A 14,893-nucleotide genomic window follows, 5' to 3' on the forward strand; every position below is an offset into this window, starting at 1 on the left:
AATTGTAACTGACTAGGGAGAAAATTTGATAGTTGAACACAGAAGTGAATTTCACCTTTGTAGCCCACCTCCTAGGTCACAATTTCCCCAGACAGGACCAGCGACTAGACATTGAGTTCAAGGACAAGAGCCCATGGAGGACATTTTGCCTTCAAACCACAACATCTTCTTGCCCAGCTGTCTATCTTGAGAATTGGAATGCAAGCACCAAAGAACTGGAGATAGTCTGTTTTATGCATTGCTTGCTATATTGTCAGCACTTAAATTAGTGTCCGGCATGCAAGGAAATATTTATTGAATATTGAAAAATTCAAAATAGAGCTTAAAGTTCACCTTTGTTTGGAAAATTTCCTGATTAATTCAGGCAATAGAACTGACATGGAAGGAAGGACAAGGATTTTGTATCAACTACACCTTGTTCAACGGCTCTTTACAACTATTTAATAGGACTAAATGACTATTCTGATTCTGTTTTCTTTTTTTAAAATTATTTATTTAATAACCACATGACTAGAAGAAGCATTTCATTACATCATTAACATATTCAATAACAATTTCCATAGCAAAGATGTATCTCTTTCAAAATTGGCTGTATATTTTTAGGTTCACAGTTGAATTAATACAGTTATACAATATTGAACTCAGTATAAACCCTATAAGACATGAAATTGAATGGTATTAACCTTTAATAAAGATCTCCATTTCATTTTAAAATATACTGTTTTATACAGAAACTCATTCTTAACGCTACTAACACTTACACGTTTGCACATGTGTCTCTAATCTCTATGTATCTGATTATTACCAGTCACAGTCTGTTACTTTCTGAGATCCTTGGCATCTGAGCATGGATATAAAGTCGTCAGATAGATTTCAATGTTAATGTGTTTCACCTCTACTAATTAACGTAACTAATTTTTTTTAATTTGTTGATTTCTTTGTGTGTATTTCATACAGAACATCCCAAAAAATCTTATTCATCTATATACCCACATCCCAAAAGGCACCATCCCATAGCCCTCCCCACACCCCAACTGGAGCCCATATATTCTGTCATCCCTGCCGCAGTCCACTGTGATGTCAGGGTCCCCAGCCATTCTCCAGTGCTTGTCCATCTGCTGAATCTAGTCAGCCTAGATAAGAGTTCAAGATAAGAGTTCTTTGTTTTAGGAAGATCAGCTCTTCCTCAACTGGCAGCAATCAGTTGTCAATATTCATTTAGAAAAGATTAGGGTCTGCTGTTCATTTTCCCAGTTCTATGCTGGGTTACTGTTGGGGAGCCTTTTGGGCCACCCTGGTCAACAACTAAAAAGAAGGCATCTCCTGTCTGGCATTGTTTCTTGTTATGTAGCTTTTAGCCATACATGGACTCTTAAAGAATTATATTGATCCCTTTAATCTTTGGTTATACTTTCCTTTTGTGTGTTTAAAACCACACAGTTGTCCCAGATAAAACAATTTATTTTTACTCTTAAGGTTGTTTGAGGATCTGTTCCTCAGGGGTGACATGGGCTTGGGAGGAGCCTCTGTCTCCTTTCTTTTACCAGTTCCATCTATGTGAAGATATGTCAAAGGTACTGGTTGACCATGGCTGGCTTCACTTGGAAGCGTGGAGGAAATGTTTTCTCTGTGTTGACCCTCCTCTTTGTAGACTGGACACGGGTTCAAGTCCAGTTGGTGGGGTCTCCATGGCCTCCTTGATCAAGAGGACAGGTGACTCACCACATTTATAGGACATTCATAGTCCCCTGGAACTTAGTCCAACCTAGGAGGGCAAGGAGCAAAAACTGTCCTTTATGTCCCTCTGACCAAATTAGTATAGGCCTCAAAGTATGGCTGTTAAACATCTGATAAGGTTAGTTCCACCAGTCTGGTACTTTTAATTATCATGTGCTATGTAGATAAAGCTTGGGCAAAGACCAAATGCTCTCAGCAAAACCTTGTCTAGACATATATTGTATTCCTTAACTTGGTTGTATGTATAATTTGTCAATAGGTAGTTTGATTAATATGGGTTACCTCTGGTGTTTTTAAGATTAGCTAGGCATTATTTATCTCTCACATTGTATAACCTTTCCACCATGGTTTCCCCATTTAAACTGCCCCCATTTTCCCATTTCTCCTTTAATAATACCCTTCTCCTATGGTCCCACCTTTCTTGAGCATCTTCTTTCCCTTTATCCCCAAGTGTCCTTGTATAAACCTCCCTACCCCCTTCCCATAAAATGACCCCTTTTTTATTCATATCTCACTTATTAACTCCTGTTTCCTACTCTTCTCTTTCAGATTCTTTCTTTTCCTTTACTTCCTCATTCCTTTTCAATATCCTCCTTCCAGTAGTTATGTCTGGATACATATTCATAAGGATTTGGTGCTAGGATCCACATATGAGGGAGAACACATATCTTTTTTTTTTTTCTGAGTTGTGTTACTTCACTTAGTATAACAGTTTCTAATTCAATCCATTTAACTGCAAATTTCATAATTTCGTCTTTCTTTACTGTTGAGTAAAACTCCACCATATAAAGGACCCACATTTTCATTAACCTCTCCTCACTTAAGGGACACTTATGTTGCTTCCATCTCTTAGCTATTGTGAAAAGAGCAACAACAAACATGGATGTACAAGCATCTCTAAAATAGGATGAGTTCTTTGGGTATATGCCAAGGAGTGGTATCACTGTGTGACATGGTAGATTCATTTTTAGTTTTTTAAGAGTTCTCCACACTGCTTTCTGTAGGTGCTGAACAAGTTTGCAATCCCACCAGCAGTGGATGAGCATTCTCCTTTTCCCACATCTTCTCCAACATTTAGTATAATTTGTTCTCTTGATCTTAGCCAGTGTGAATGGGGTAAGATGAAATCGTAAGTGGTTTTAATTTGCATTTCCCTAATTACTAATGATGTTGATCACCTTTTAAGATGCTTCTTAGTCATCTTTATTTCTTCTTTTGGGAACTCTCTGTTCAGCTCCTTAGCCCATCTTTTAATTGGGTTACTTCCTGTCTTGATTCTTTGATTGAAAATGTCCCCCATAGGCTCCAAGTATTTGGACATTTTGTCCCCAGATGATGGTGCTGTTTTGGGAGGTCTTTGAAGGTATGGTTATCATGGAGGAAGCATTTGTGTGGGGATGTGCTTAGAGAGTTTTTAAAACCTGTTGTTCTCTTGTTTCCTGTGCCTGCTGTAAGATGTAGAGCTTAGCCTTTGTTCCTCTCCAGTCACCTCGGCCACCATGCCTCCCTGCATTGATAGACGGGTAATCCCCCTGGAACCTTGGTAAACTCAAATAAACTCTTCCATTTATGAATTACTTTGGTTAATGTTTCTATCACAGCAACACAAAAGTGACTAACACACCTATTTTCTTGATTCTTTGTTTTTTGATTTCTTTATATATTCTGGATGTTAATCCTTGTCAGATGTGCTGCTGGTGAAGATTTTCTCCCTTTCTGTGGGTTTTCTTTTCACTTCCTTCATTTCTTCTTTTGATGTACAGAAGCTTTTTAGTTTAATGAGGTCCCATTTGTTGATGCTTGACCTTGTTTCCTGAGCAATTGATGTCCAGTTTAGAAAGTCCTTTCCTACACCTGTATCTTGTAGGTTATTGCCAATGTTTTCTTCTAACAGTTTCAGAGTTTCAGTCTTTACATTGAGGTCTTTGATCCATTTGGAGTTGATTTCTTTGCAAGCTGAAAGATAGGGGTTTAGTTCCATTCTTCTACAGGTGGAGATCCAGTTTTGCCAGCACCATGTGCTGAACCTGCTGTCTTTCCTCCAGTGAATGTTCTTGGCCCCTTTGTGAAATATCAGGTGGCTGAAATTGCATGTATTCATATTTGGTCTTCAATTTTGTTACACTGATCTATGGGTCTCTTTTTGTGCCAGTACCATGTTGTTTTTGTGACTGTAGCTCTGTAATACAGTTTAAAATCTGGTATAGTATTTCCCCTAGCATTGCTCTTAGTGTTCAGGGTTGCTTTGGCTATCCGAAGACTTTTGTGCTTCCATATGAATCTTAGGATATTTTTTTTACCAATTCTGTTAAGAATGTCTTGGTGATTTGATTGGCATTGTATTGAATCTATAAATGGCTTTTGGTAGGATGGTCATTTTCACAATATTATTCTTCTGATCCACGAGCATGGGAGTTCCATCTTCTGATGTCTTCCTTAATCTCTTTCTTTAAAGATTTAAAATTTTCATTGTAGAGGTCTTTAATGTCTTTGGTCAGGTTTATTCCAGGATATTTTATTTTACTTTATTTTATTTTATTTATTTTTTACAGCAATTGTGAGACAGAGAATAATATTCAATTCATAGTGTTGTTCTAGGGTTCAGAGATTATGGATTATGATACTTGCCCATATTTACCCAGACACATATTGACTACTCATTCTGTAACAGTCATTGACTAAGAGCAAATAGCCTTCAATTGTGGTATTTACCTCAATCCCATGTTGTTTATATCTGAATTACAGTACTAAGCATTTTGTATTAGAAAATACTATGGTTATCTTCTCTCCCTCAATACATAAACCTTTTGCTACTGAGTTCCTTAATATACTTGGACAATTCTGCTCTTAAAATTGATCCCAAATCCTAAATCAATAAAACTTCTGTTTGGATTAGACTTCACTACTGTTTCTTATTTTAGTGTTATAACATTTACACTTGTGTCTTAAAAGTATGCATGTTCGTGTTCATTTTTACTTCAGTTCATTTTACTTCAGTAGAAAGCTAGTTTCTACTCACACAATTTTGGTGCCTAATTACCCATACTAGGTATATAATGGTTATTATATGTCAAAATTACCAAGTTTTGTAACCTTAAGAAAATGTTGATTAAGAAGAATAAAATACCCATCAAATGATGTTATCTTTACCAAAAATCAATCATATCAATTAAACAGAGCTTACTGCAAAAATTCCAGATGTCTTTTAGGAACTTATTCCTTCAGCAGTTTTGATAAGTAAGTTAAGGTAATATAGGTATTTAGGGGAAAAGATCTAATTATCATTTTTCACACTGAAAGTCGTTGCTACTGCCTTGTATTTGAGAGGCCCATTTATGTGTTTTTTCACATACTACTGACTCCAGGACCCTTTTTTGTCAGTCTACAGCACGTATTATGTACCTATAGTGTACAGTACAAAGAAGCAGGTGAAGGTGACTGCCTGGTAAGTAGGTAACAGTTTGCTATGAGAAAATCAGTCTATGTAGGCAGACAGGACTCATACAAAAGATTGCATGCAGAGTCAATTTCATATCATATTTATGGATAAGGCTGATAACTTGGGTATTTCATTATGGTACCAAGGTATCAAGTTTCAATGTGGAAATTTAGCAGTAAAAACAAAATCCTGGTGTCATACAGAAGAAGAAAATTACTGAGTTTTGTCTTCCTTTCAACTATTTGCTGTAGCATAACCACAGCACAACTGTGAATAATGGTGAATTGCCATGAACAAGCTTGGTCCTCATCATCCACAGATAAAGGCGAATGCACAGACACATATGTATATATGCATATGTATTTAAAATAAGCTTTTCATACTAATTGAATCTAAGCTTATTAACATTCTTGAAATTGAATACTGATATCTAGTCATGAATTAACAGTCATATACAAGATTCAAAAGATCTATTTATATGGTTTAAGAAAAGCATTGATTTTTTTTTTAGAAAGCATAATTGTCTTAGGCATATCAAATACAGAGTTTATTTTCAAATAAAGTGCTTTGTCTTCCAAAAATTATGTAAAATCTTTAAATTTGGAATGTAGCCTTGATGCAGGAGAGCATGTAAAAGTAGAAGAATATTGCACTGTATATTGATTCATGTCCACCAATAATCTGAGTACATTATTCTATATTTAAATAGATGAAAGTGGTTAAACATGAGAGTTTTAATAATCTAATATCAACATGCACATTTATATTCACCCTGAATCTTCAAGAACATGTAACAAATAGTGGGAATAAATTGATGTTTCATCTTATACTATGTTCACATTGTACTATTTCATAATTTTTGTCTTATTTTCTGTAATTTTTATTAGCATTTATAACTATATAAAATAATGGATCTAATTATGGGATTTTCAAGCATATATAATTTCCTTTGCTCATTTTCACCACTCATTTTCTTTTTTCAGAAATTATTCATTGGTATTCTGACAAATAACATTATCAAGAGCATTTTAAATTTTTAAATTAATTTTAGTTTGTAATTACAAAATATAAATTAGGTAGCCATAATGCCTGCTAAGGCAAACAACAAGGGCATATCAAATTGAAATGATGACCTCATGGAAATTTAAATCTATAGCTACCAGTAGACCCCAAACAAAACAATCAGTACTTCTTAAAAAACCATGCAGTGATTGTCATCTGAAATTATAGGGTTTTATAAGGATGTGTAACTAAATGCACAGTAGCTGCAGCATGTGTGAAAGTGGCTAATCTCGCAAACAAATCATCTCTATTAAATCCCATTCATGATTTAAATTCTGCTATTTTATCTTTTCACAACATGAAGTATTTTTGCACCCTCACATTTCCAGGCATTTCAGCTCCTGCTGACATAAATGCATTCCCAAAATAGAATGTCACAGCAATCTTCTGCTAGACATCTAAGCTCATTTGTGCATTTATTTTTTAGGGTGCTTTTTATGAACCTCCTAACTGTGAGAGGGCTGGGAAGGTAGTTTTAGAATGAATGAGAACTTGTTCTCTAAAGTGACACTAGACACTTGATCTACTGTTAAAAAAATAAATCACAGCCTCCTACCTTGAAAACAAACATCTCGCGTCGAAGAATAGCTAGAGTGTTAAAGTTCCCATCACAGATGTTGGGTTTGGCTCCTGGATAGGAAGGTCTGCCGGTGGGAGGCCGAGGAGGTTTCGGCCTGTCATTTCTCCTGGGGTCAGCCGGAGGAACAGAGCGGTGAGGGGGCACTGTCGGTAGAGGTCTTGTAGGTGGAGGGATCTTGTCAGGTGGACCTTTTGAAAATATGAGGACAGTGCTTGGCTCACTTAAAACTGGGATAGTGCTGGAAAATATGCTACAGAGAACAAGCACTTATCAGCAGAGGGCACAGACTAAGCAAGCTAAGAGGTCTTTAAGATTGTATATTTTCTGAAAACACAAACCATCCTACCCACCCAACCATTACCAAGTATATCTGAGACTGTCCTTTCCATGCTGAGCTCAGATCCAAGTTACTAATGTTTCACTGTTCATATTTAAACAAGTATTTTAATAGTTTCAACCCCAGTCTCTATTGGAAAGTTGTTCTCCAAACCTTTTAGGAAATAGATGTTGCATAAATACCAGACAAATGAAAATGAGTGCTGGAGTCATGTCTGAGAAATTCATCGAGAGAAAACTGAACTTGACAGGGACTGAGTGCACAAAAATATTTTAGAAAGATAAACATTAACTAACCAAAGGTTATTTTACCATATTTCTTCAAATACATTTTATCAGTTTTGGCTGATTTTACTATCTTATTCTAATGAAATTTCTTGACAAATTGGTGCGTGAATGCTTCATTTCAGTATTAAATCTGAAATGCCTATTGATTAAAATACAGCCAGTAAAATATTAATGTATAACAACAGTTTTCCAAGTCAAAGTTGACACATGTTATTTGGTACAGATGTTGAATGTCATACATCAAAGATTTACGCTTTCTCTTTTTAACAAATTACAGAACTGTTCACACTTAATATTTAGATGGCAGGGATGTTCCTTTTCAGTCCCTCCGTCTGGACTACTAACTCACAGGGTCATGGGAAAGACTTTTTCCAGTTAACTGCTTAGGAGGAATAGCTGATGAGACACACTCAGGCACTGGATCTCAGTTCAACATCTGACTTATTTAGTTTGCACCCAAGACCTGTCTGCTCTCTTCATCAATGAGGCAATAAAATAGAATGAAAAATAAATTATTGCTCTTAAACTACATTGTTCAAAAATGCAAATAACAATCCAGGATTGTGGTACATGATTTAATCCCAGCACTCAGGAAGCAGAGGTTGGTGGTGTGAGATCATGGCCAGCCTGGTCTACATAGTAAGACAAAGTTCTAGGCCAGCTAGGGCTACAGGGAGATCTTGTCTCCCCCCGCCCAATTTTTTTTTTTTTTTAATGTAGATAGCATCTTGTGAATACTGGATATTAACATATTTACAACACAGGCTTATCATTGTATTGTAGAAATGAAAGGTTCCCTTCATAATTTGGTAAAGCATACTTCCTATAGGTAAACTATAAATGTCAGCTTCTTAATTACATGTGAAATATATGTCTTTATAAAGGTCAATGATTGATCTGAGGAATTTAGGATTGTAGTGGATATGGATGATAGTCTCCCTCCTTTTCTGTTCATTTGTATTTGCTGACAAAAACACATAAATAAAAATGTTATTCTCATACAGAAAAGTCAGTTTATTCTATGTGCTGATAAACGGGATCATTTTTTCCTTTGTTCCTTTGGTACTAACTTTCTGTATGATTCAGTAATTATGCCTTTGAGGTCAATAAATTATTAATATTGAATAAATTTTTTTTGATTTTCAAAATGATTTGTCTTAGAGCTAACATGAAATGTCCTAAGAAACAGTCTGTTTGTCAGTTTGTAACAAAGTTTCTGAGTATTATTTGAAAATTTTGCACTTTTAAATATTTTATGGGTTTATGTATTTATCTATTATATGCATTTACCTAGCTTATAAATTTGAACAATATTAGAATATTTTTATGATTTGAAATCTCAACTAAACAAGAAAACCCCATCAGTAATTAAGATTTTCTGATAATTTAAGACTTTGGGGACCGTTGCCAGTACAACTTGGTTAATAGTAGAATTCTCCAGTTGGTCAGAGAGATTTCCTTCAGTTTTTCTCTGTTTTACAAAATTAGAGCATCTATCTCAAATAAGAAAAAGTAATATGAATTCTGACTTTCCTATAGGATTAGTCATACAGGACCTGCAGAAACTTACCATATATCTTCTGGATGCCCTGCAGGTCATCATTAGGAAGTTTGAAGTTGTCCGTTTCCATGTACTGGTAAAATGGAGCCATGATGGCGGTGGGGTCATTGGAATGCTCCAGTCCGAGAGCATGTCCCAATTCATGAACTGCTACAAGAAACAAATCATTTCCTGTGCAAATGAGAAGAACAAAGCCAGGGATATTGTTTAGTAATATCCAAGTAAAGCACTGGAAAGGGCGACATAGTGTTATCAAAACATTAACACAGAAAATGAAGAAGTACACTCTCCTTCAGGGGTCAGTATGCTTTCATCTTTGGCTTTCCTACTGGCAGTTCTTTGTTTCAAGGGGTATGAAGATAGGAGATGGTGATGATGAAGTCTCGGATGTTTACAAAGTGAAAGGGAAACACAGGAGAAGCTAAAGAAATATCAGCACTGTCAAAAACTTGTATCACTACTTGAAATTATCCTTACAATTAGAAAGTACATAATACATAAACTCTCATGTGATAACCTTCACATGTAACACATTTACAGCATTAAAATATGTCAGATACAATCCATATTTTATATAGTGTTTATGATGGATCTATTTTGCCACAGACAATCTGCTTGCCAACTACTATGGCTCCTCCTGTGTACAGAGCTACAGTTCAAGTTATCATAGCTCCTAAAAGAGCTCTAATGACTTTATGTCCAAGAATTTTGGACTACCATAACAACAAAAAATCATATCCTAGCCATTATACTAACTGGAATTCTAGTCCAAGCTCTAGAAGCATCAATTTTAATCAATTTATAGATTATGTGAACAAAATACTTTTATCTTGGAACTTTGGTCAGCCATTGAAAATTTTTAAACTAAGTATAATCACAGTATAATCTATATAATAGTATAAATTCAACAGAAATATTTGAAGTGATGCTAATCATTCAGACAATTCTTCCTTCTTCCCATTTCTCCTCCTCTTTCATTTCCCCCTTTTCTCTTCTTCCTTTTTAAACATTTTTTTTGAAGTTTTGAGACAGTCTAACTATATAGCCTAGGCTGACTTTCAACTTTCAGTATCAGTCTTCTTGTCTCAGTCTCTGATATACTGAGAAGTCAAGCCTGGCTATATTTGTATTTCTAAATATTTTGTTTCCAAGGAAAAAGTTTAGTACTGTAAGAGAGAAGTGCAGAGCTTTTCAGGGATGACTTGCTATGGATGCAAATTTTTAGAAAAAGCTCTTGCCTATCAAATTTATTTTTTGTCTTTTTGAGACAGGGTCTCCCTGTAGCTCCAGCTGTCCTGGAACTCACTATGTAGACCAGGCTGGCCTTGAACTCAGAGATCCGCCTGCCTCTACCTCTGAAGTACTGGGATTAAAAGGTTGTGACACCATGCCAGGGTGCCAACCACTTTTTTATGATACACTGTAATAATTTCATTCAGATAATTTTTTTGACACAAAGTCAGGTAAACAACCAAAACTGTTCTCACTCTGGAGAAGTCTGTCACGGCGTAATGAGTGAGGTCATGGTGCTGATTCTCCTGTGACATTAGCACACAGAAGCTGAGTGGGCTCCTGGAACATTTACAGGCACTTACCTTTGCCTCAAATAAATTAATTAAACACTGTTGTAAAATGAATTTAAGAGGTTTTAGAGAAGAGATAAAAAATGTCAATTTTAGCTTCTCTTTTCTTATAAAATTTATTAAAAGTAAAAATCAAGAAAAAAGGACAAATACATTTTAAGTATAAAAAACAGTATTTTTACTAAAAGCCTACTTATTCTATTGTGGATATTCTGAATATTTTACCCACACTTTCTTATTTAATTATGCAACAGTCATGTGAGTATATCACTTAAAATCACTATTACCATTTGTAAATGAGACAACAAAGCCTAGAAATCCTGTGTAAAATTTTCAAGATCCCACAGTAAGACAAAACAGCATTCAGACTTCAGTGTTTTTTCTTGTAATCACTATAGTAAACCACACAGATTATAACCATATTAGCATATGCAGTGCATTCTATAGTGTGGTCAAATGAAAACAATTTCATTCATAGAATGATTGATTTATTCCACAACAGTTTATTACAAGCCTACAATGTTAGACACTTCTGTAGTCTCTAACAATAAGTTAAGGAGCAAAATAGAGAAAAATACACCCTATCTGTCTCACATAGATAGCATTCACATTCTAATGGGGGAAACTGGATAGAAACCAGGCAAACGAGGAAAGAATATAGCATATAAATGATGTGGTAAAACAACAAAACAGAGAAATGACAAAGCCAGAGGCAAAATCAAGGCTACAGTGCGTACAGGCTGGCTTCTAGTCTGAGGAAGAGGGCGCTGAAAGTTTTTGAGGAGAAAAGGGACATAATCTCACTTTGTTTTAACAGAACCATTCTGGCAATTATTCTTTATGCTCAACTGCAAGAGACAAGAAACTGAGTGGAAGGGTGTTGTGTGGGAAAAGATAAAACATTCTGTCCTAGAGGAAAGCGCTCTAAGACTCAGGATATTTTAAAGAGAGGTCAAATCCTCTGAGGAAGCTCAATAAGACTAAGGATGTTGTGAAAGGAGATGAAACACTCCATCCTGCAGGGAAGCTCCTTAAAACTCAGGAAGAAAACTACTTAATAGCTTCAGGAATTCCGCAAAATGATCCAATTCACTAGGCATCTCCCCCAACCATATCTGAATAATAAGGGCTGCTGAGAAACTATTTCAGACCAGTCGGATTCCAAGGAAGAGAAAGATCAGCTGAGCAGACTGGAAGAAGCAAGGATGTTTGTAGCCCATTGAGCTGCTTGTAAGTTGTGTAATGAGCTCCAGGATTCCAGTTTTCATGAGCTGTTAACCATGTTGTGGTGGGCTTTGGAGACCATATGTAATCTAGTAATTTCTGTTCCTATAAGGAACCCAATAATATTTATTTGTTTACCAAATTGGACTTCCGTGCTATCTTTGTTTGGGTCTGCTTTTGGTTTACTATCTTGGGTGAGAAGACATTTGTTCATATCTTCCCGGAAATAGTGTCACACAATAGTTGTGGATGATAGAGCTGGGGAAGTGGCATACCTCAATGTCTTTGGAACCCCCCCCCCCGACAAATCATGGATGAGTCATGAATGTCAGATACTGAGCTACTTACACCATTGGCTATTGGTTATGGTTTTGTTAGACTGTGAATGTGTCTTGTTTCTATTGTCTTGGAATAGAAAATATTTAACTTATATTTGATTATATAGGAGCCCACCGGTAAGAGACTGTATTTTTAAAAGAGGACTCAAACTTTTAAGTCATTGGAATTTAAAAAAGACTGGGACTTTTAGAAGTTGGACTCTGTTTTGTAGTGTTAACATGAGGCCTTGGAAACACAAAATGAAAAGCGTATGGTCTCTCCCACCCAAGCTTGTGTAAGTAGTAAGGACTGCTGAGATACACTCTCAGACCAGCCCAGACACCTAGAAACGTCAGAGACCAGCCAAGCTGCCTGGAAGAAGCTCAGACCACCTAAGCTCTCTGGGAAAGATACTCTCCAACCTGTGGAGCTGCCTGTAGATTTTGCAGTGTGCTCTGGGCTTCCAGCTTTTGCATACTCTCATCCATCCTGGTTTGGGCTTGTGATGATTTGGCTGTCTTTAAGCCATTTCTTCCATAAGTAACCCATCACCCATACTCTTGTATGTTATCCACTAAAACTCATTGGTTCACTAAGTTGGACTTTGTTGGTTTCCTTTCTTTGATCTGTCACTGATTCCCTATCTGGAGTGAGTAGATAATAGTTTGTCTCCCTAGGAATACTGCATACAACAGAGAATGATCTTGAAGTGGGGTTGGAAAGAAAAGAGGGCATGCACCATTTAGTAGGAGGAACTCAGAGGAGAAAACAGATATTTGTGGCACCAAAGGAATATAGAGAATAAAACAGTTTGAAGAGATATAGGAAAAAAAAAAAGTATAATTAAAAGAGAGTTTGATTTCAGTTGTCAGAAAAGTACAACGTATATGTTAATTATCAAGAGGATGTTGATGATGATTTACTTGGCACGTTTCTAGTGTGAATAGTTTCAGGAGATGGAAGGGGGGGACTGCAAAAAATAGGAATCTATAAGTCATGTTGTGAGTGTCCTGTGTTTTTAATCACTACACTTCTGCACAGAACTGAGAAGCATAATTAAAGCAGACCAATATCAAATGCAGATATTATAATCAACTTAAAATCAGTTCAAATAAAAGTTAAGAACAAGAACGTGACTTAAGAACATGAGAGAGTGAAAGTATGTAGAATGGATGGAAGGGAAGTTCAGACAGTGGCAGAAAGCTAATTTAAATTAAAGAGTACAAATGAGAATATAAATTCCACCTAGACACAGTGTGCATTGTTTTTCTAGCTATCCTGCAGACATTCAGAAACAAAGTGAATGTGTTAAGAGAAGACTAGGAGGTCACTCTTCCTAGGCAGCTGGAGACCGTGAAACAACAGTGTCCAACACTTCTGTCGCTGGATGAATAAAGTGAATGCTTATGTTTACAGACAAAATAAAGATGACATGGGATAGAGAGAAACTGAAACACAGAAAAAGTTTGATTTCATTGTAGGAATTATAACAACTGCAGCAAAAAGGGGTAAGAGAAGGGTGGTCTGAAGTTTAGACAGAAAAAAAGGCACAGAACTTCATTAGTTACGATAGGAAAGTGGTTATAAAAATAGTTGCCAGATAACTTACTATTTTTATTCTGCTAAATGGGACCCAATAGTAAACTGACCCCTAAAGATTTATTGCTATACACATAGATTAATATATCTTTCAACCCTCACTAGGGATATTTCTTTTTACAGCAGATGGCAATTAACACAGGGACCCAAAGTTGGTCAATATGAAGAGAGTAAGAGAATGCAAAGTGGGACCTGTAGCCTACTCTCTCCTCCCAAGGCTCAGAGATCACTGCAGAAGTGGAGAGTGGAAAGACTGTAAGAGTCAGTGGTGGTTGATGAACACAGGAAATTGAAAGAGGGAGAGTTAGTTTTCTTTTAGGGGTGATGACAGTTTGATCAGGCTCCAGGGGTGGATCCATGCCCAAGAACATTTGAAGAACACATATCCGACTCTGTAGGCTTTTAAAAAATAGTAAGAGGACATGAAGGTGAGAGGGGGGAGGAGACAAGGTTGGGCAAAGATTCTGAATATAATCAAAATACAAGCTATGAAATTCTCAAAGAATCAATAAAATTATTTTAAAAGTAATAAAAAGAGATGCCAGTTGAGTGGGAAAGTAATGGAATGTGGCTCTTGGGACTATTCTAGTCACAGAAGCAGGGAGAAAAACAGAAGAAAGGAGAGATAACCCTGAAACCGTAGGGAATTAATTGCATCAGCAGGTATGCAGTTTGGAGAGAAGACTTCTAAGTATTGTGCCTGAGATAATTATTTATGGGTAAGAGGAAGGATGGGAAGAAAACACACCACCTTTTGATATAAAATACCTAACTGCAGCTCTAAAATAATCACCTTTGTAATTGCAAATCATACAATCTGAAAACAATTAGTCTAACTGTTATTCTAAGTCATATGTTAAACTGTAAGTGTCAGTAGTGGAAGTAGTAAGGCAACTTCTGAGCATGCCCACATTGCGTGGGGACGGGGGGGGGGGTTGTTATGGACTGAAAGTGAAATGAAACTATTTTGAAAATCAACAGTGCAGGCAAAAGAAGAAATATCTACTAAACAGCGAAACAAAATCAAGACAGTTGAACCAAGTGCAGAAACCCCAAAAGTTGTCATTAGTTTTCAGCAAACAGCTAGACACTTTGGCTGAGGAGGAGACAGTGCTGGTCCACATGGCTTTAGACACTGTGAGGCTTTATATGGCAAAACAGTTATA

General features: G+C 36.3%; 1 protein-coding gene across 1 annotated transcript in view; it reads right to left on the reverse strand.

The window, feature by feature from the left end:
• The window catches only part of Mmp16 (matrix metallopeptidase 16), a 316,715-nt gene that overhangs the window by 99,280 nt on the left and 202,542 nt on the right, over positions 1-14,893 (reverse strand). The window contains exons 5-6 of the mRNA XM_008851106.3: positions 9,013-9,174; positions 6,795-7,006 (exon numbers count right to left, since the gene is read on the reverse strand). Coding sequence (XP_008849328.1) covers positions 6,795-7,006; positions 9,013-9,174 — 374 coding nt within the window. The remainder of the gene's footprint in view (positions 1-6,794; positions 7,007-9,012; positions 9,175-14,893) is intronic.

The sequence above is a fragment of the Nannospalax galili genome, unplaced genomic scaffold (genome assembly GCF_000622305.1).
Source record: "Nannospalax galili isolate Female #2095 unplaced genomic scaffold, S.galili_v1.0 scaffold1205, whole genome shotgun sequence".
Classification (NCBI taxonomy): domain Eukaryota; kingdom Metazoa; phylum Chordata; class Mammalia; order Rodentia; family Spalacidae; genus Nannospalax; species Nannospalax galili.